The 22,378-nt window shown below is 39.5% G+C and overlaps 1 protein-coding gene across 1 annotated transcript in view; it reads right to left on the bottom strand.

Moving 5' to 3' along the window:
• Positions 1-126: 126 nt before the first annotated feature.
• The window catches only part of npepps (aminopeptidase puromycin sensitive), a 103,775-nt gene continuing 81,523 nt past the window's right edge, over positions 127-22,378 (bottom strand). Inside the window, exons 17-23 of the mRNA XM_028818404.2 lie at positions 21,086-21,305; positions 17,774-17,916; positions 17,495-17,551; positions 14,003-14,110; positions 13,458-13,613; positions 10,020-10,067; positions 127-1,338 (exon numbers count right to left, since the gene is read on the bottom strand). Of these exons, the coding sequence (XP_028674237.1) occupies positions 1,183-1,338; positions 10,020-10,067; positions 13,458-13,613; positions 14,003-14,110; positions 17,495-17,551; positions 17,774-17,916; positions 21,086-21,305 (888 nt within the window). The 3' untranslated portion in view covers positions 127-1,182. The remainder of the gene's footprint in view (positions 1,339-10,019; positions 10,068-13,457; positions 13,614-14,002; positions 14,111-17,494; positions 17,552-17,773; positions 17,917-21,085; positions 21,306-22,378) is intronic.

Below are 22,378 nucleotides of genomic sequence, written 5' to 3' on the forward strand. Positions count from 1 at the left end.
CCTTTTCACATTGAATTTACGGTTTAATTTTTCCAAACAGCAACTTAAAAGAAAAAAAAAGCACAACAGAAGTTCCAGGGAAGCGTTTGGACAGCAGTGGATGGCCTATTCCAATCCGTCTCAACCCCCCCCCCCCAATAAAAATCAAATTATGGTTAAACACACCAGTCAACCACTCAATGGGCAGACCCACCTCCTTTCTTCTCAACCATTAGTATTATACTGTTGGCCTGTGTAGTCATTTGTCACTTCACAGTGTAATTATTATTGCAAATCAGCTTAACCTATTTAAGGCTTCTGAAATGATACAATTGCCATAAGAAATAAAAATAAACTAGTATTACTTGTTATGGCAAACCTGGGGCCTTAACAGACAGACAAGACATAAAATGCTTTGTATTATTATTTCGTAATTCTTTTACCTGTAAACATCTATGGAAATTCAGGGGAGAAGAACATGAAAGCACGGTCAGTCATTTCTTAAAAGTTAAAATACTGCTTTCAAGTTATCTCCCTTCAAATAACAGGAAACTAGGACAGAGTGCCAAAATTGTACTCATTTGCCTAATTTTACTGAGTGACATGGAAATGATTAAACCAAAAACAATCTATTCGATTCGTCATTGAATAAAAAGGTTCCTCAGTGAAGAAGGGTATAAAAAAAAAAAAAAAAAGAAAAGAAAAAGATGTAAAGACCACCACTTCTGAGTAACGTCTTGCATTATGAAACACTGGATAGATATCAAGTTTTATGCCAGCTTCTGCTTTTCCCAGTAAACCCCTCAGTGCTGGAACAAATTCTCCTGCTAAAGCACATTGTGTTAACCCACCCCTGCCCAGACGTACTGATAATTTGTTTTTATTAATTTATATATTTTTTCTTTGTTGCTTTCACATCCTATACGTGCTTAAATCTGCTTTCAAATTCAACTTTGCATTTGTGTGTGTGTGTGTGTGTGTGTGTGTGTGTGTGTGCACGCAAAATCAACTTGTTGCTTTTCATTCCTTTTGTTGGCATTCAGCTGAACGAACTCTCACGAGGGCAGAACGGGGTTAACTACATTCAGTCCCAACCAGTTTTCTGCTTGATTTTGGAGAAATGACTCAATTTTGTTTTCACAGCAGACCTCCCCTTTGCCTCAGCCCCCTCCCATGAGACCAGGGAAATGGGGAAGAGCAGGATCACACATTGGCTGCTGGAGGAGCCTTGCGCTGCCGCAGGTATTCATGAATGGCTTCTGAGTCTCTCTTTAGCCAGGCTGCATTCAGAAGAATATTCTCACAACATTGCTGCACGGTGCGCTCTGCTGCAGGGGCCGGGTGACTGTCAAAGAAGGCCTGAAATGAGCAAGCACACAAAAACATAAAACAATTATAAATATAAACAAGAGAAAGCAAAGGGCAATAAGTGAACAATTTGCAAAACTCATAGATTTTAAAGAAATGCACTAAAAAAGAGCACCAGTTAGATCAAAGGAATAACACGTCACACAGCCTAGACCACCCACGACATTTGATTCAACCCCACCTGATGTGTGCTCCAAAAATAAAAATGTATGCCCGGTAACTTTGAACTAATGTTGGATCAATACTAAAATTTTGACTTTGCTACAGATATTAGCTTTTGCCCTCAATCCCTATACTAAAGCAAACAACAGATGGAATATTTTCACAAAATAAATTGCCAAATTAATGTTTTTCCTCCAAACAATTATTTAGGAAACTGAACACTATGAATGTATGAAAAAGAACACTAGCGCATTTTAATCATTTTATATGTTTAGTATCTGAAATATTTCAATATAAAAAGTGTTTCAAAGAAATAAGCAAAATATAGTAGGAAAAAATCAATCAGTTGACACAGTCTAAATCAATTAAACAAATCTGGAACAAAGCACATTTTTCTCTGGTGCTAATAAATATTACTGAAGTGTGCATTAATTAAAACTGTGTGCAATACATAGAAGTTCCTAATTCCTGTAAGACCTTGCGATGAACAAAAGACAGATGCTTAGAAAGATTCAATGTGTTGTCCCCTTTAGCAAGACAAGCCTTGTAACGCCATTTGCAAACAGGCTCTGTAATATCTTCAGAGTGACCTTTATTTGCCATATCTCATTCCGATGGCCCTGTTTATCAACAAGTTGGGAATGACTAGTGTTATCAGCAGTTTTCATCTTTTTTTTTTTGTAAACGAAGTTGAGAAGTACGTATGTAACAAAACTTAGCAAGTACCATTAGTTTACTAGTTGTCACAGAGACACAGAAATGCATGCACAGAATCAGCACACCTACTTGGAGTTTTCCGGGTTTACTTTTCAATAAACGCAGCATAAAACGATTTCAGTCACATTTTTGTTTAGAAAGATTGCTGAATTTTGCATAATGCTGGTATAGTGCGGTTTTTACTTTTTTATTACTAGTATAGCATGCAACACTACTTTGTACTTCTTTAAATAAAAAAAAATAAAAAAACATAAGTCATTTCCATACATAGTTTCTTGAAAATCCAAATGGGAAGCCAAAATTTCCCTTAACATGCAAAACTTCAAGTTACTTAACCACTGCACTTCCTGAATCTCATTTTCTTGAGGATGTCAGATTACATGACTAAGAATTGAAAGGATGACATATTATACAGCTGCCTCATGGCTTCTTGTCCTTCTTTCTTTCTTCCTCTTCTTTCGGCTGCTCCCATTAGGGGTCGCCACAGCGAATCATCTTCTTCCATATCTTTCTGTCTTCTGCCTCTTGTTCTGTTACACCCATCACCTGCATGTCCTCTCTCACCACATCCATAAACCTTCTCTTAGGCCTTCCTCTTTTCCTATTCCCTGGCAGCTCTATCCCTAGCACACTTCTCCCAATATACCCAGCATCTCTCCTCTGTACATGTCCAAACCAGCGCAATCTCACCTCTCTGAGTTTGTCTCCCCAACCGTCCAACTTGTGGTGACCCTCTAACGTACTCATTTCTAATCCTGTCCATCCTCGTCACACCCAATGCAAATCTTAGCATCTTTAACTTTGCCACCTCCAGTTCTGTCTCCTGCTTTCTGGTCAGTGCCACCGTCTCCAGCCCATATAACATAGCTGGTCTCACTACCGTCCTGTAGACCTTCCCTTTCACTCTTGCTGATACCCGTCTGTCACAAATCACTCCTGACACTCTTCTCCACCCATTCCACCCTGCCTGCACTCTCTTTTTTACCTCTCTTCCACAATCCCCATTACTCTGTACTGTTGATCCCAAGTATTTAAACTCATCCACCTTCACCAACTCTACTCCCTGCATCCTCACCATTTCACTGACCTCCCTCTCATTTACACACATGTATTCTGTCTTGTTCCTACTGACCTTCATTCCTCTCCTCTCTAGAGCATATCTCCACCTCTCCAGGGTCTCCTCAACCTGCTCCCTACTATCGCTACAGATCACAATGTCATCAGTAAACATCATAGTCCATGGGGACTCCTGTCTAATCTTGTCTGTCAACCTGTCCATCACCATTGCAAATAAGAAAGGGCTCAGAGCCGATCCCTAATGTAATCCCACCTCCGTCATGCCTACCGCAGACCTCACCACGGTCACACTTCCCTTGTACATATCCTGTAGCTTCTTGTCTCAATTTCAAATTTTCTATTGTGCCACAAAAGTATTGCCAACATCATCACATTACAGTAACCGATCAGCATAGGGCACACCAGAATATAAACCAATAAGGAATCAACATGGAGAACAACCAGGTTAGTAGCTGCTGCTGCCACTGTATGGTTGTGGACAACAGGATTGTATGCCACTGGTTATGAACTCTCACATACACATACAGCCTGCTCCATGACTTTCGACAAATCGATTCTGTGGCTGGTTGTTGAGTACTATGAATGAGTTGCTAGCCATCTAAAACTCCCCAGGTACCTACAATGAGTGTCAAGATAATGTAAATAAAGGCTACAAATTAAAATAGCTGCTAAAGCTGTGCAATGTGGCAGGAGCCTAAAGAAATATTCCACCCAAAAGCGTATGCGTGTGTGTGTGTGTGTATTTTATATATAATATACACATATATACACACACACACTGTATGTACATACACACTATATATGTGACTTACCCCAAGTGTTTTATAGTGATTTGAACTGAAGACACTTGTAACCGATAAAGGAGGGGAAAAGTTGCAAATTAGTTTTCTGTTTATGCCCTGAGCTAATTTTTCTAGAAGCATATATTTAACAATAACATTTTGCACGTTGTAAGCATATGACTGGATAACGGACATGTGGATTATGCAACACAAGTAACATGAGGAATTTTTTCCATAGATGTTTTTGATATCTTTTGCATTCTATCATACACATCATTTATCTCCATTCTCCTTGAAAATATTAGATTAAAAAGTTTTCTCTGTAATCATTACAAAACACAAGGGGTAAGTAACATACAAAAATAAAATCACTTTTGGGTGGAGTAAAAATAAAGAACCTTTTTAAACTGTAGTGTCTATTCAAGCAACTGATGCAAGATGCTCACTTATAACGGGCTCACAAGAAAGAGAAGGAAAACATAAAAGGCAGATACACAAACTAAGTCACCACTTCATTCAGTCCACCTGTCTTGTATCAAGTTGTAGTTTAGTTCAGTCCGACCTCTAGCACATCAGGCCTGCCTATCAGCAACTACAGTGAAGTACTGCACTGTTTCATTAATACTATCTATCCATCTACTGTATATCTATCTATCCATCCATCCATCTTGCCCCCCCCCCATTTCCTGTCTTACCAATTTTCTTCAGTACCACAATTAAAAAGTATGCATCCTCCTGGCTTTCCTCTTTCCTTATCGTGTAGTTTTCAGAATCATATGCTATTTACTTGGAAGACCATGGCTCTGACTAGAGACATTTATTGATAACGTGAGGTTTTTGCTCTTTTCTGGAACACTCGCTATAGCTTTCTTAAAATTTAATAAATGACTTAACTTCACAGCTATTGTCATCACCTGCAGAGTTCTTTGAGCCAAAGGAAGTAAAATCTGTTACTGCCACCACCTTTTCCCCCATCATCTATTTTGCAGGAATGTGTTTCTTCTTTGTAGAAGCCTTTAGTGGCATGAATCACTTAATAGATTGACAGCCACAGTCCTCAGAACTGGTGTCTAATAACAGCAGTGTTAACTAGGACAAGATGGTCTCCCCAAGTTAGTCTGCAAGGAGAGTGTTTGAAAACTTACAGTATGCTCAGAGCTGAGCAATGAAACATATAACATATCTAATAAGTGTGTAATAAAAATAAAATGTATCTCTGTAATAAAAATAAAATGCATCTCTGATCATCTGTATCTCTTTTGATCAGAGAAGCACCAATGTCACTCTTCTGTCACCAAAAATACAGCTCTAAGGGGTGGAAGACAGCTAATGGAGTCTGGCTTCAGTGCTCCATTGACATACTTATCGTAGAAAAGTGAGAGAGGTGGTGACAGAGACCCCATATGTAAAAATAACACTTTTTAAAACAAAAACAAAAAAAAAAAAACAATTCCTCAACACACTATTGTATGCTAGAAGGAATACCAGTACAAAAAAAGGGATTAAAAAAATAAGGAAATTCGCATCTGTACAACACTACACTACCAAGCGTGTTTCAGCTGTGCTCTCTCATCCCTTGTGAATTCCTTGACTAAAAATCTAGGACAACTGTGCTTGCTGCAGGAGCATGCTGCAAAATTCTATTATTGGCAATGCAGCAGTAAAGTACATGTGTTTGACTTCAATGGTCAAAGATGGGAGAGGTATTAAGACTAAGATTAAAATAACTCCCTTTGAATGATTAATAACTTCTACTTAATATCACAGAAAGTAATGAAGGGTATGTTTTCCTGAAAAGGTTTTATTTATGCATTATACATGCAACAATATGTAACAAAAATACCTCCTTAGATAACTAAAAAGTATTTTATGCATTTTCTTCTAGGAATGTGAACATGCTTACAAGTCAGTCACACAGGTAGGCAACCAACTCCCGACAGCACCAGGATTTCAGGTATGTTCAGGTAGCCTCTTGCCACATTTAAGATATGTTATATTATTCATTGACAGGGACTTGCAGTGTATGAGAGAAACATCTGCATAGATGTTTAGATGGGGCTGAGTGAATTAGCAACCACAGTGTTTATCTACTTCCTCAGACATCAGAGGACAGCTCACATTTCTCTATCACAAACTTCCACTTCCCTCTCTCATTATGTGCATCACATCCTGGGGTGGCACTTGCTCGGCCTAAAATAGTAAATACCTGCACAGAGTGATGGAGGTAGCACAGAATACAACTGGCACCCAGCCCCCTTCTGTTCACGTCCATACACAACCCTCCTTGCCTTAGAAAGGCACACAGGATTATTAAAGACCTCAGCCATCCAGTGCAGTTGGTTTTCTAAGTCCTCTCTATTGGCAAATAGTACATTGTTACTGGCACTTGCACTAGTGGATTCGAAGACAGTGTTGACCCAATTTTTGGCTTTTAAACAACCTTAGTGTATATATTAAATGCTGCACTCTGATGCCTATTTAAATGAGCAACCTGTCATAAATTAAGACTATCTGGCATTGCAGTGCAGAAAGGCAGCTACATTTCCCAATGCATATTTAAATTAACTAAACAGTCAATAAACCTTAAACTTTTTTACACAAGTGAATCAAATAGTTACTTGCTAATTGGCCCTAATCCAGACCACTGTACTCCACATCCACTGCATTTGCAGTAAATCGAAGCACAAATGCACTGTAAACTAAAACACTTTTAAGATGAAATCCACATTCCCCATTAGCCAGTAGCTGCAAGGGTACGTTCTATGCATCGCTGAACAAATTAACACCTCTGTAGAAGCTGGACATGGTACAGCGGCAAGATTTTCAAATGAAATGTCACTGAAATATAACTTGTGATTTTTTTTCTAGCATTTTGAAGTAGTAGGTATGAAGAATGGGCCTCAGTTGCCCTGAAAGATGGCATACTGTAATTGGTTCAGTTAGGCAATAAAAGATGTCATTTTGCTCGACTTCTCATTTAGCATTTTGAGAAACTGTTACAAGGCCAAGTTAAACCATGTAAGGCACTATACTTCATCTCTATAAATTAAATTGTATTCAGAACAGTAAAGAAAATTTTAGGCTGCCTTTCTTAAAGCGTATGTGTGTCTTTTTGCAGGGCCACAACTATTTTTGGGGTGGTCATTGATTCAGTATAGAGGGGGTATATTATATAGTGCTGTGGCAGTGTTGTACACTGAAAGCAGTTACAGTGGCCATGGACAACTGGTAGGTGCTTCATCACACATGTTTGCTGTTACAGGATACACTGAATTTAATTCTGTAGCAGAAGCTCAAAGAAAACATGATGAACAACAATTCCTTCTCGTTATACTATTTGTAATTTAACACACAACTTAAAATCTGTTTGGACCTTTGAGAACTGTAAGAACATCAGAAAATATCAAAAGGATGAGACATGCTGGTTGACATCATTAAACACTTTAGGCTGGGTGGGCTGTTCATCTGATTTTTCATCAAGAGTCATCCTACCAACCATATAAAGAAATAATGTATGCATTTTCTAGGAATAATTTAGTTACTTTTTTACTCTATTTAATTGTTACAAAAAAATTGAATATGTTCATGCATTTCCAAGCTCATTCAGAAAAATATGTTTTTAAATTAATGGTGGAGCTCATTTGAAAAAAAAAAAAATATTTTTTAAAGTTGTTTAAGACAAGGCATATAAACTGTACTGATTAATTTCTTTTTTGTTTTTACTTGTTTATTTTGTATTTGGCACCATAAGTCAGGTGACTAAGTTATAAGACCATTCATAAAATCTTGCACTGCACCCCAAGAATTTCTCCCTCTCAGCTGTAGTACTAGGGTGATTACATCTTGCCTGAAGAAGGGGCCTGAGTTGCCTCGAAAGCTTGCATATTGTAATCTTTCTAGTTAGCCAATAAAAGGTGTAATTTTGCTTAGCTTTTCCCTCTCAGCTGCACTGACACTTTCACTAAACCAGGGGTCACCGACTCCTGTCCTGGAGGACCACCGTGGCTGCAGGTTTTCATTCCAACCCTTTTCTTAATGAGTGACCTGTTTTTGCTGCTAATTAACTTCTTTTGAACTAATTTTAATTGACTTACTCTTGAAGACTCAGACCCCTTAATTGTTTTTTCCTTAATTAATTTTTCCAGGGCGGAGTGGTGGCTCTGAGGCTCAGGATCTGCGCTAGTATCCCAAAGGTTGCCGGTTTAAATCCCTGTCACTGCCAAAAGAGTCCTACTCTGCTGGGCCCTTGAGCTAGGCCCTTAACCTTCAATTGCTCCAGGGGCACTGTACAATGGCTGACCCTGTTTTCTGACCCCAAGGGGTATGCGAAAACTAACAAATTCCTAATATGAGAAATTGTATAAGACGAAATAAAGAACAAAAAAAAATATTAGCAACCAATCAATAATGAGATACAAAATGAGCTAAAACAACTGGCGTCTGTCATACAATATCTAAAAATAAAGAATGATGAAGGTCTCGGGAATGTTGGTCTGCTCAAGTCCCCAAAACATTTTAACAGAGCTCTTAGAGAAAATCAACAATTTCAGAAATGTCTGCTAATGCACCAAGAGAGCAGCAACAAGCCACAGAATTAAAGAGCCGGTTTAATTACCGATAAGAATCGGCACCTCATTAAGCAGCTGGTTAGAGTTTGAGGCCCTGACTTAGCCGATATTCTGTTGGCTCCCTTACTTCACATTTCATTTCTGTTTGGGTGCCACTTAAGGAAAGAAATGAAGCAACTCAGAGCAACGATGAAGAAATTCAGGGGAACAAATCGTAAAAAAGCAAGTCAATTAAAATGAATTCACAAGAAGTTAATTAGCAGCACAAACAAAGCACTCATTAAAAAGAGAATGGAAACCTGCAGCCACATCAGTCCTCCAGGACCGGAGTTGGCAACCCCTGCATTAAACACTCACACCGGCAGTGGAATCTGCTCTGTTTTGAAGAATAAATATTGTTTTTTAAATAATAACAAAATTTCACACTAGAGACAGAAAGAAAGTTGCATTTGGTTTTAGGTTACAGTTTCATTTCTGTTTTGGACAAAAAGAAGGACAAAAAAATTTCTCCCACTAAAAATACTTATATTCAGAAGGCAAGCAAATTATTGTTTAACATTGTACAATTAATTGTACAGACATACGCAATGTAATGTTACGAATGCACAAGAATGTTTTTCAAAAAATGACAGCTGTGTTGCTAGTTAACTGTTTTTAAATGGGGGGCACTTAGTGTGAACATCATGAGCTCTAAACTGTGGTGGGACTTGCCATATGTGTTAACTCTTTGTACAGCACTGGATCCATCAGGTAGCACAATACCTGCTATCAAAATAAGGGGTCAACATGACTGTGCTGGAAGTTGGCATGCTGTCACATAACTTGGCATGTACAGCAATTTTCAGTCGTTTAAATTGACACAGTCTGGAGAAGAGATCAGTAACTGCCGTCAGCAAGTCTGACATACCCTACAACTAGAAGTTAAGTAATGTGACATTGGCTTAAGCTGTCTCAGTATCTCATCCAGCGGTTGAGGTTTATGGTTCTTTGTAGTTTGTTTCAGATTTCCACAATTATGAGTAAAAAATGCTTTCTGACTTCAGTCCTAAATGTACTTCCCCTTAATTTCCACAGGTGTTCTCATATAAGTAATTCACTGTTAAATCACAACCATGAAAAAATGGCAATGCATTTTACTGAAATGTAACATAGAAAAAAAAAATTGTGTGACATTTCATTTTAGCCTCCTGCTATACAATAATGTCTTTCAAAATGAAAGATTCATTTTATTGGCTCACTGTAACCTAGCTGTTTTTACTCTGTGATCTGATTTAAAAAGACAAAGGTCATAAAAGCTACTGTACTGTAAGTTACCTTTTAATGCCTCAGTGTATGTGATGCCATTGCAAGTTTAAGAAACTCTTACCTTGACCTCTGCCGCCATCTTATCAGCTGCAAATCCATCAACACAAAGCTGCAAGACAACGGGCACAGCCATTATGCAAAAGCAAAAAACAATTATAAAACAAATGAAATACCCAATAAACAGTACTAAATGCCATCAAATCCCCCAAAGAAGTACATGTTCTTATCAGTTAAAATCATCAGACCCAAGTCTAAACCTTAGTCTGTGCAGAGCTATTAATACAACATGCATGCTTGCATTCTCAAACCCACTTAATCTAATTCAAAGTGGTAGAAGCTGTAGCCTATCCCAGCTGCAGTGCTACAAGGTTGGACACAACCTAGGAGAGGTCCATCAGGTCCATCTCAGTACACACATACCCCCACCCCCTCTCTCAGGCCAACTGAGAGTTGCCAGTTAACCTAACTTTAATAATAATTCATTACATTTATATAGCGCTTTTCTCAGTACTCAAAGCGCTATCCACACAGGGAGGAACCGGGAAGCGAACCCACAATCTTCCACAGTCTCCTTACTGCAAAGCAGCAGCACTACCACTGTGCCACCTATTTACCTAGCATTTGGGGAAAGGAAAACCCGGAAGAAAACATGCAGAATGTATAAACTCTACACAGTCAGAGACCAGAACAGAGATTCAAACCTAGGTCCTTTAATTTATGAGACAGCCATGCTAACCACTGTTCCGTCGCAAGGACCTGTGTTTTAATACTATTAATCATCAACGTTTGATTTATTGTGCCTAAGCAATTATGTTTGTATATTAACCATTTTTATTTCAGTCAGAAAGGATCAATTAGAAATGAAACTCAAAGAAAGATAGCTACGAAGTGCAGATTAAACAATGTCATAAAACTGGTCTGTTAGTTATATCCAGCAATACCCTGACACTCCTTCCGGGGTGAACTCCTCCAGCTCTGCATCTTATGCAGCCAGAATATAGATTGGCTTTTCATGATTCTGAACTGCGGTGGGCTGGCACCCTGCTCAGGGTTTGTTTCCTGCCTTGCACCCTGTGCTGGCTGGGATTGGCTCCAGCGGACCCCCGTGACCCTGTAGTTAGTATATAGCGGGTTGGATAATGGATGGATGGAGGATTCTGAACTGGATAAGAAAGTTAGAAAATAACACGGTGAAAAGGGTGACCTGGTTGGGGTCAGGGGTGCATGTAATTACAGTACAGTGGAACCTCGGGTCACGAACGTCTCGGAACACATACAAATCGGGTTACGACCAAAAAGTTTGCCAAACTTTTGCATCTGTTCACGACCACACACTCAGGTGACGAACAAGCCAGTTTCCCTTCCGGTTCGTAGGTGTGGATGATTTCCGCACGTGTTCAGTCTCTCCCTGTGCATTCGCTGTGAACTCTTTGTGCTCTATTTCGTTTTCCTTCCAGTTTGTACGTGCCGGTGATTTACAAACGTGTTCAGTCTCTCCCTGGACAGTATAGGGTAGTCCAGATCTAATTATGCAATTTTCATTACGCTATAACTTAAGTTTATTACATAGAAAATCACCCGAAAAATCCCGGACCATCGAGAAGTGTGCGAACTGACAACATAAAGAATCATCTTCGCGCCGAACTGGAATCATCCCTGCATAAATCAAAGTCATCCAGACGATCTGGATCTGCATGATTAGATCTGGTCCGCATCGCGTAGAGGGACTTTGTAGTATAGCGGGTCCACAGCTCACGTCAAGAGGCCAGTTTTAAATAAATAATCGCCGCGCTACAGCTGCCACGTCCTCTTCATAAATAGAAGCGCGAGGCAACTAAAGGGAGGAAAAAGAAAAGAAAGACAGAGGTTGCGGAGTGAGGAAGTAAGCAGGAAGCAGTGTGGAAAGAACCGGTGTGAGCGAGCGAGCGAGCGAGCACGTGCTCGCAGGCAGGCAGCTGGACAGTGAGCCCAAGCAGGGGTGTTTGGCTGACAGTCGGTGGGGCAGAAAGAAGGAAGTGGTCGCTCCAGCTGAGCGATCAAGGAGCTGGAGTGACCAGAAGAAGGACGGCTGGCCGCGTAAGGCCGAGAAGGCAGCGGGGGTCACTAGTTAAAGAATGCACCGGGCTTGTTTTTAAAGAGACTGCTTCCTGCATTGTTTTAACCTCGTTGTATTTAATGAAGACTTTTTTCTATTGGATTTTAACCTCCACTTCACTTCTGTTTTTATGGGATTATTTATTTATTGAAGGATTCTGAAAGCACTGCACTTTATTTAATTTGGACTTTGTTTTTGATTGTTGTTTTGAATAAAAACACTTGTCACTTTTTGCACCATCCTCTTGCTCCATTGTAGTGCCTCACTGTCATGCTCATCGGTAACATTACTGACGGTGACAGGTTTAAGGGCTCCCGGAAGCGAGATGGGAGCATGCAGCGAACCCGCATTGTCACAGATTTTACCTCAAAACTGTAAATCTCCTCGCCACCCAGTTCCTCCTCACTTCCTTCATGCCAGAACTCGACTCATGCAAGGTTAGTTTTCTTGGTTGTTTATGGTTAGTTTTTGTATAAATTAAGGATTTTTCAAATGTTCGTTTTTTTCCCTTTTTTCATTTAAAAAAAAAAGTGTTTACAGCGAGCGGTTTGTAAGGTTATAGCGTGAACTCTTGCAATGTTAGTTTTCTCTGTTCAAGGTTTTCTCAGTGTTATTCAATGTTTTTACATTTAGTTTACTATTACACTGTGCATTCTATGGTATAACTATTTTGGCTTAAAAATCTTTAAAAAAAATTTATTTACATACAGTTCGTATGGTCCGGAACGAATTAATTGTATTTACGTACAATCCTATGGGGGGGGAGTTACTTCGGGTCGCGACCAAATCAGGTTGCGACCAGAGTTTTGGAACGAATTATGGTCGTGAAACTAGAATGACAATGTGGGATGCAAAACCCAGTCCAGACATACACTAATCAGTACTCAGCACCGATTTCTTGAAAAGGCTAAAAGCCCTTTCAGATCTAGTCCTATTAGAACTTAGTCTTAAGAAACATGCTTGGCAAAGCCCGACTCCCAGGAGGAGACAGACACCAGAGGTGATTCAGAGAGTTACAGGATGGGCTTTAAAGGAGTTGCTATCGTGATCTGTTAGAAATAGGTGCACATAGGTTATTGTAAAGGCCAGATGGTTTTGCGTTTTTCTTTGTTTCCCTGTAGGATATTTAATACGTGTGTGCTTTGTTTTGCAATTAACATAACCTTTTTTTCTGGTATCTGCTGGCTCCATTAGATGGGATTGGGAAAACGCTCAGGCGTTCCCCCCTAGTGACTGCAATTGATGAAACCCTTGTAAAATCTGAAAGTAGATAAGAATCTAGAGGAATCAGTGAATAGAAGTTTGCCTCCTCCTTGCTCATCATTCCAGCTCATGGAGTGTTGACCAGGCAATCAGGCCTAACTTTGAAAAATCACTTGCAGGACTGAAGCCCTGGAGACTTGCCTTGATTAACCTGGAGATGAGGAAGCCTCCCTGGTACCGGTTGTAAAGCTCCTCCCAATTATCTCGAATAAACTTCCAAGCTGCCTTTCTGCCCTGCTTACTGCTGCCTGCAACACCACCAATTACTGACACCGTATCCTGAGGACGCACTTCTTCCTATAAATGTCAAACAAAACATTAAATCCATTACTTCACATTTTATTCTCAGTTTAGACAAGGCTGTTATTATGATCATTTTCATGAGATGACATGCAGAAGGCAGTGTATGTTGGGACGATTAACATGAGGTAAAACAAAGGAATGTTTACAACCAAGATAACATTAATGAATCTGTTTGGCTTAGCCACATTACCGCAGTATCCAGTCTTGGCATTATAACACATATGGTGAGGTGTTTGCTTTAAAAATATAAATAAACATTTCATTGTGAATGTCTGCTCCCATTTGCCAAAAATAAACCTCTTCTGCAGAACACAGCCCTGCTCACTTAAAATCACTCAAACTAGAATATGATTTCCTTACGTCTCTCTCCTTCAGTCACTCACCGATAGAGCAAAGTTGAGAACCTTCTGGATGAGCTCTGGTGCTGCAATTGCCCCAAGCACTCTCTCAATGCGGTTCCTTTCTTCTTGCATGTCTGCCTGTTTGTGAAGCTGTCAGAAGATACAAAAGGCTTGTAAGATTATTTAGGACTTGAGCTGTAGACTATTTAGAGACGTTTAGCAATTTAATCCATATTTAAGGACATTTCTGTTACTTGTTTACCTTTATTGTGTACATTTTTTATTTAAGCTATTTATTTATATTTTCTTATTTATGCTTTGTAACTATTTCTTCTGAACTTCTTGTAAAGCACTTTGAGCTACACATCTAGTATGAAAATTTGCTATATAAATAAATATTCTTGTAGACAAACCCTATTCTTCAAAATTCCATCTCTTGTTTTTTTTTTGGCTTCAATTAGTTTCCATTTCCTTTTAAAGGTACTGTAAGAGCTAGCCATGTGTCCATGTCATGTCTGCACTGTAGAATATATAGGATTAGCTCCTGTTATTTCTCTTTAAGTGCCTAAATTTGAATCATTAGATTGCTGCTCGAGTCACTAATGCTCAATTACCAAGTTATCCGTTCTGTTATCCTGGTCTGTGAAATATAATCCCTTAAATAAAAAGAAATCAACTTCTTCCAAACTATGCTGCATTTTTATTCCCACCACTGTGTCAAGTTGGTGTGTACTCCACTAATGATCCTCCTATCTTTTGGCTGCTGATTCACACCAACTGACTTGATGGGCAATAGAAAAGCAGATTCCGAAATCGTTTTTGAGATCAGCTAATTTACCCAAGCTTTTTGGTAATCTAGTTGTGCCACTGTACATAGAGCATTATAGAAGTTAAGGAACTTCATTTTGCTGAAGGAACTTCCTATGAACAGGGATCTGACAGTCAAACTTTAGGAGAGAACAGAGGCAGAAATATTGGCTTTTACATTAAAAAAGTGGAGTAATAATGTCTATGTGGGTATGATAAGTTGGCTTGTGCTTAGTACAGCAGCTCACATTTTTAATTAGAAAAAGAACATATAAAGAGTAATTTGCCCACTCTGCTTGGTAGACAATAAATAGGCTTGTTAGCTTAAGAGTCAAATGTGTCAATTTTATAGTGGGGAAAATAAGTATTGAACGCATTAACATTTTGTCTCACCGGAAATTAGTATTAACTCACAAAATCCACAAATATAAAGAATTCATAACATTAAAGGCTATAAATCAAGGCCATGTGTAATAAAGTGGAAAAGGTTTGAACATACTAAGTAAAAGCCTTGAATCTTCTTGATAATCTTGATAAACTTCAACATTTTATTAGGATTGTGGCTTCTAATTAGGACACATTTTTGTTTGTTTTACAACATGTGAATTACGGATGAATATTTTGTGTACATGTTTTATTAGTTTAAAAATGTTTTAAGGGCATTTTATTTACTTTAGAATTTTTTACAATCACTGATCAGTAGGCTTAAAGAATTTAATTTGGCTAATAAAAACTGAACAAGTAACAGCTGAAGTCTGCAGTTTAACTGTAAAAATACCACTTTACCATAAAACATAAGACCTCTACAAATCTGGTTATGTAACAGCTTAGTGAAAGGAAAAAAAAAATGAAAAAGGATTAAAAAAAATTGTTATCGCTATCAGAATTGGCCAATTCTATTTAACATGAAATCAGTAATTGGTATCGGTCTTAAAAAAACTGATTGGAGCATCAGGTGTATATGTATTATTTGCTTTTCCCAGCTGTTCCAGTTTTATTAGAACATCAGAAAAACTTCCAAGAAAAAATGAGAACAGGTCATCAACAAAGCTCGCCAATCTTATCCACCCAATTCTTCCAAAATAAAATCAAGTCGAGTTTTCTCCAATAAACTCATGTGTATCAGAGTTAATTGGCATTACTAAACTGGCATGGTGTTAATGAATTCATCAACATGCCTTTTGGTGAACTCCCATCCTGTTTAGTATTAGTTTCTATCATATACACAGCAAGGCTTCAGCTCCCTGCCAACTCACAACAGAGAAAATAGGTTTGAAAATGGATCAATGGAGGGTTTACGTGATGGTAGAATTCCCTCCTGATGGCCATCACCATACAAAGGTCACATTTATAACAAAATCTGCACACAAAGTTAGTTTTCTTTGTGGCATAAGTGTCAAGGAAAGCTATTGGGGCTCCATTATATCTACAGCAATACGCCTTTGTAATGCCACACTGTGACTGCTGTTTTATCATTAGCCAGGTCAGAGGTTTTCGTCTTTTTAGTAATTCTGATGTGTATTTCAGTTGCTATGGGGTTTTGGGGGGGGGATTGGTGGTCTAGCTGTCAGTCAGTTTGTTATATTTCTTTTCCTTCTGTAAAATGGTAAATTTCCCTCATTGGGTGAACTACTGTCTCTCTCTCTCTCTCTCTCTCTCTCTCACTGTCTTTTTAATTTTACTTAAACAGTCACCAGTCTGTTGACATCTCAGGGGGTCATTGCTAGCTCGAATGTCTAATAACAAAGTGATACAAGATAGGTTCCTCACACTTCAGGTTACTTAAGGGTCACCCCTTACATGGTCTTTTTCCCCCTGTATTTATATTTGCTTAATTTTTGACCCATGTGAGCCTGCCTGATGCTTACTGGTAAAATGTCTTTAACAGTTATAAAAAAATGTACTCAATGAACATTATAAATCAGTAATGGAGTACTTTTGAAGAATAGAACGACAACTATGAGTGACACTGTACAATAGGCAGACAGACCAAATGAGGCTATTTAGGTGATTGCTTTTCTGAACGCAGAGCTGCAAGCCTCAGAAATGGATGGATGCAGACTTCTAGAAAAATCATGTCTGATGATGAAAAATAAAAAACTAAGCAAGTGGTGTGTATGGCATAGCCAATGAAAATGAATTGTTAAGGACCAAGATGAGAATGAATAGTGTCATCCCCTCCTTCTGAGAATTAAGGTCAGTACTGAATAAGATGTAAGGTGAAGAGCCAAAATAGATTGTGTGCCAAAGTGAAAAAACGTTCCGAGCATAAGGAACAAAAGTTGTAGACTGGTGATACAAAGACGTGCACTGTGATGGAGCCGGGCACAGTAGACATGATGTTGGAGTAGACAGAAGTTCAATGACAACATATTAAAAAGCATGGCTTTTGTTCTCACATTTAACAAAAAACATCTGCTCACTCCTATGTTAAGAGCAAACACTGAACAATTTTAACTACTAGTCAAATAAAATTTATAGGGATTAAAAATATAACAAGCTTTTGATATTCTGTACACATTGGTTATTTCACTCCCTATTCAAAACCTAACCTAGACGACTAAATTGATTGCTGGCTCCACCAGGGTGTGCTGTTGTCACAGAAAATGTGTTCTCCAAATAGCTGGCATTCAATAGACTTGTCAGCCCGGCAGATGGTGCTGCCACTTAGCAATCCTGGTTATCGGAGCTTGCTATTAATGCCCAGCATACATAAATCATACGTACCTTCAGCATAGTTTCCAAAGTACTACTGTCTCCATGCTTTAAAACTGTGACATACACCTAAAGCAAAATAAGAGAAAACACTATAGTCTCAATATTAAGAAAATATTATACTGAAACAATCTTACGTCAAATTCACATCAGAAAAGGGGAAAAAACCTTTGGATAAAACTAAACAGAAGGTGTACACGAGTCACATTTAAAAAGCTACTGCTTAAAAAAAAAAAAAAAAAAAAAAACATCAACCTTGTGTACAAGAGAAGCATCAGGGCATGAGCTTACCGGACTCCTCAGATCAGCAGACAGTACATGTTTGCTTTCAACGTGATCTTTAAAACGCTGACGAGCTTCTTCCAGAGTTGGCTTATGTCCAGCTTTCCCAAGTTTCCCTAGCACCAAACCCCTCAGTAAGACGTCCAAATGACCTGTTTAGGGGGAGAGGGGGTGGGTGGAGTAAAAAAAAGCTTCATTAGGTGGAAACTGACATTCGCACTCTTGTTCTATGCAAACAGAAAGGCTACAAGTGTCCCAATTTTAACTGAAAACAGTAGTAAACAGCCATTTGTCAACAGACAGACAAAGCAGCACTGTAGCACGCTGGTTAGCACTGCTGGCTTCATAGATCCAGGATCCTGGGTTAGAGTTTAAAGTCTTTTTAATTGTCTGTGCCGAGTTTGCATGTTCTCTTTGCATCTGTGTGTGTTGTCACAGACGGCCGGGACGCCTCTTCACTGTATGGACCGGGGGAGCAAGCTGGGTCAGAACAGTACCTCCCCGGGGACGCTAGATGGCAGCTGCCCTGGGTGGCAGTGGTGCCTCGGATTCCCGCGGGGCTCCATGGGAGATGGAGTTCCCTACAACCCTGTTGGGATCTAGGGGTGCTGCCAGGGGGTGCTGCAGTTGTTCCTGAGCCCATGTGGGCAGTCCTACCACCACACCCGGAAGTGCAGCCAGAAATAGGTCATCGAACACCTGGAGCATTTCCAGGTGGGCTATAAATGGAGCCAGCAGCCCACCACTCCGGAAGCCAGAATCAGGAGGAAAGGGACTAAGCTTGCCGGAGAGGAGTGGTGAAGATAGAGAGTGAAGAAGAGAAGTACAGTATTGTGATTGGGATTTGTGCTTTGGACTGTGTTGTGGGCTCATGGGGACGGGGAAGACATTCCACACGAGCGAAGAAAAATAAAAGCACTTTGTTTTAGTAGTGTGCCTTCCGTGTCCGTCTGTGTTGGGTTAAGCACTGGTATAGCGCCATCTATTGTCACAGGATCTTCTTCCCATTAACATACCCAAAGGTGTGCAGGTTAACTAAATGGAAACTCTGAACTGGCACAGTGAGAGTGTGGCTGCATGCCGGCCATGTAATGAACTGGTGCCCTATTCATTCAGAGTTTTTTTTTTTTTGTTTGCACCAATGGTGCATTTTGTTAAATATTTTCATTGATGTTAATTAGAAACAGATGACATTCCGTACAGTCAAGACAAAATTGACAAACCAAAATTCAACCCTCGCCCAAATTTTTCACATTTTGTTATGCTGGAGCCTTCAAATTCATGTTCCCCACATCAAAAAGCACTTGATATCCCAGCATGACAAAGCAAAAACAAAATTTTAGGAATTTGCAATTGAAATATCACATTGACACAAGTATCTTTGCTATGACACTAGAAATACAGCTCAGGTACCATTCTATTGATCGCTGTTGAGATGTTTCTACGCATCGTTTGCAGCCCACATGTGATCAATTCAGCTGATTGGACAGGATTAGGAAAGGTACACACCTGTCACTCTATAGAAGTGTGTATCAGATCCAAAACCAAGCCAAGATGTTGAAGGAATGCCTGGCACAGCTTAAAAACAAGATTGTTTTGAAGCCTGATTTGGGGAAGGCTGCAAAAAAGAAAGAAGCCCCAAGAGCACAATGGCCTCCATAATTCTTAAATGGAATAAGTTTGGAACAACCACAGAACTCTTCCTAGAACTGGCGGCCCAGCCAAACTGAGCAATCAGGGGGAAAGGACTTTCTTTGGGAAGACAGATGACCAAGAACCTGATGGTCACTCTAACTAAGCTCCAGAGACTCTATGTGGAGACAAGAAACTTCCAGAAGGACAAGCATCACTGCAACACTCCAATAAGCTAGACTTTATGACAGAGAGACCAGACAACACATTGATAGCCCACTTGAAGTTTGCAAATAAACAACTCTCAGACTATGAGAAATAAGATTTGCTAGTCTGATTAAACCAAGATTGAACCGTCTGAGGAAAATTCTAAGTATCACATCTGAAGGAAACCAGGCACCGCTTCTCACCTACACAATACCATTGCAACAGTGAAGCAGGGTGGTGGCAGCATCAGGAACTGAAAGACTAGTCACAGTTGAGGGAAAGCTGAACAAAGCAAAGTACAGAGATACCCTTAATGAAAACGTGCTGTAGACCTCTCTGGACCTCAGACTGGGCCAAAGGTTTACCTTCCAACTGCAGTGACCCTAAGCGCAAGCAAAGTCAACACAGGAGAAGTTTTAAGAGTCAATGCTGTGAATGTTCTTGAGTGGCTCAGCCAAAGCCCAGACTTGAACCCAATTCAACATCTCTGGAGTGACTTGAAAATAGCTGTAGACTTACAATCTCAATCAAACCCGACAGAGATTAAGAGGATCTGCACAGAAGAATATTAGAAAATTCTGAATTCCAGAAGTGCAAAACTTATATCATACCCAAGAAGACTCCAGAGGTGCTTCAATGAAGTATTGAGTAAAGGGTCTGAATACTTGTGTCACTGTGATATTTCAGTGTATTTTATTTTTAATAAATACGCAAAAAGTTCTAAAGTCCTGTTTTTTCTCTCTCATTATGGGGTACCGTGTTATCCTGAAGAGGGGAAAAAATGAATTAAAATGATTTTAGCATAAGGCTGCCATTTAACAAAATGAGTAAAAAGTCAAGTGTTTGAATACTTTCTGAAGGCACTATATAACTAAAACATAATCTGGATGCATTTCATTTTCACTCTCTGTATACTAAATTGCATACCTATATCCATTTTCTAAAATCATGTTTCTTGATTAATGTTCCATCTCATGACACATGGGCTTTATGCACATAATATGTCTGCACGTTTCTTGTTCCGGTAAATTCCACTGATTCTGTCATACACCTACACATAAAGTTACAATGCTTTCTGCCTCCATGAACCTGTGGAAATGTTCATACCAACACTTTCCATACACAAGGCCACAGAAAGAACTTAGAGCACAAGAAAAGTTTTTTTTTTTCTTCTGAGAGGGGAAAGTCAACAATTGCATGTGGATCACTTAGAAGTGGTGGTGTCACTGACTAAAGGTTTCCTGGCTAAGCACCTGATTCTGTACTCCTCGCCACAACATTGTGTTCCCTAAGGTCATGGGTACTGAAGTGGCTTTAATTCACACCCGTGTCTTCATTAGCCTCAGATATCAATGTTTAATAATATTAGCCATTTCAGCAAGTGTCATATTTAGAACTTCAAAAAGTTAAGAGTATATCTTGTTTCAGAGGCAAAATAAAATATATTCACATAGGTAGTAAAAAAATGGCAACCGTGCTCACCCTCTCCCTGCTTAGCATCCCAGCCAAGCTTCTGCCCAATGGGTGTGAAGAGGTCTCGAATGAACTCCTGGATCTCTTCATGGTGATCAGTGTGGGATAGTAAGGAAGACAGGATTCCAAGATTGCAGCTCAGATCACTCCAGACTGTGTAGTTTGGTTCATTGACGAAGGCTTCCATCACCTTGAGCACCTCCACAGTGCTGATCATGCCAGCGCGAGCCTGGGCAAAGGATTAAATAAATAATGTCTTATGACAGTCATAAACACCTCTCAGAGGAAGAGAAAATGGTTCCAAGAAAGAGACATGGAATCTTTGCAAATAACATATCATCTGTTCAATAGCTATTTTCCTGGTTTACCAAGGTTGGCAAGTTGAACCCCAACCTCCCTACAAATCTGTATCCTCCATTTCTGACACTCTGGAGCATCCTTTGGGATGAGAAACATTTTTCTCATACCATCCATAACCACCTCCAACCAAGGCTTCTTTTGGTTTCCTGCTTAGCCTGATCTTTTCCACTTCCACTGCAGGGCAGCTCTTCACCCAATCATCCTTGCCACATGCTTGACCACTTCAGTCTGTTACTTCTCAGCACACCACCCATCACACCTTCACAACATGTCCTTCACTCAACTAGTCATTAGTTTTCTACCAAATCCATGACATTTATTCATCCATCTGATCATTCTCATCTGTTCTTTCCAGCTTTCCTTCACGTTCTGCCTTCTCTTGCCACATCTCACTACAATAATACATGTTGTCCTCACAGTTTTCATAAACGTTTCCTTCAAACACCAGACAGGCTCCTTTATTAGTCACAATGGGAGGACAACTCTCAAACTTTTTTCCACGCACCAGTCACCTTTGCTATTACTGCAGTGCCTTCACGAACATCTGCACTCATCATGTCACCAGTGTAGCACAATTTCCCCAACTGTATCCAAAACAACTCCATTGCCAAGAACTTTAATTTCATGTACTATAAGGAAAGGCAAATAATTTACAAATATTTCTGAGTGCACGGCCCATTAGGTGAGTGGGTAGAACAGATGCATGAACAGCCTAAGCTCATAGAGACGTCTGTGGCTGGAGGGCTTCAGGATTCTGTGAGGTGGGAGCAAAAGTGAGATGGCATAGTTTATTGGAAGAACAACTAGGGACCAACACAATGAGTTTTGTGGCTTTTTTTTTTAAAGTAAATTAATAATTAAAATTCAGTGGTTAAGTAGGTCCAGTAGAGTAGGTAGCCTTGTTTGACTCTGCTTATTTCAGACTAGGTTTTAATGCTCCAA

The sequence above is a fragment of the Erpetoichthys calabaricus genome, chromosome 14 (genome assembly GCF_900747795.2).
Source record: "Erpetoichthys calabaricus chromosome 14, fErpCal1.3, whole genome shotgun sequence".
Classification (NCBI taxonomy): Eukaryota; Metazoa; Chordata; class Cladistia; order Polypteriformes; family Polypteridae; genus Erpetoichthys; species Erpetoichthys calabaricus.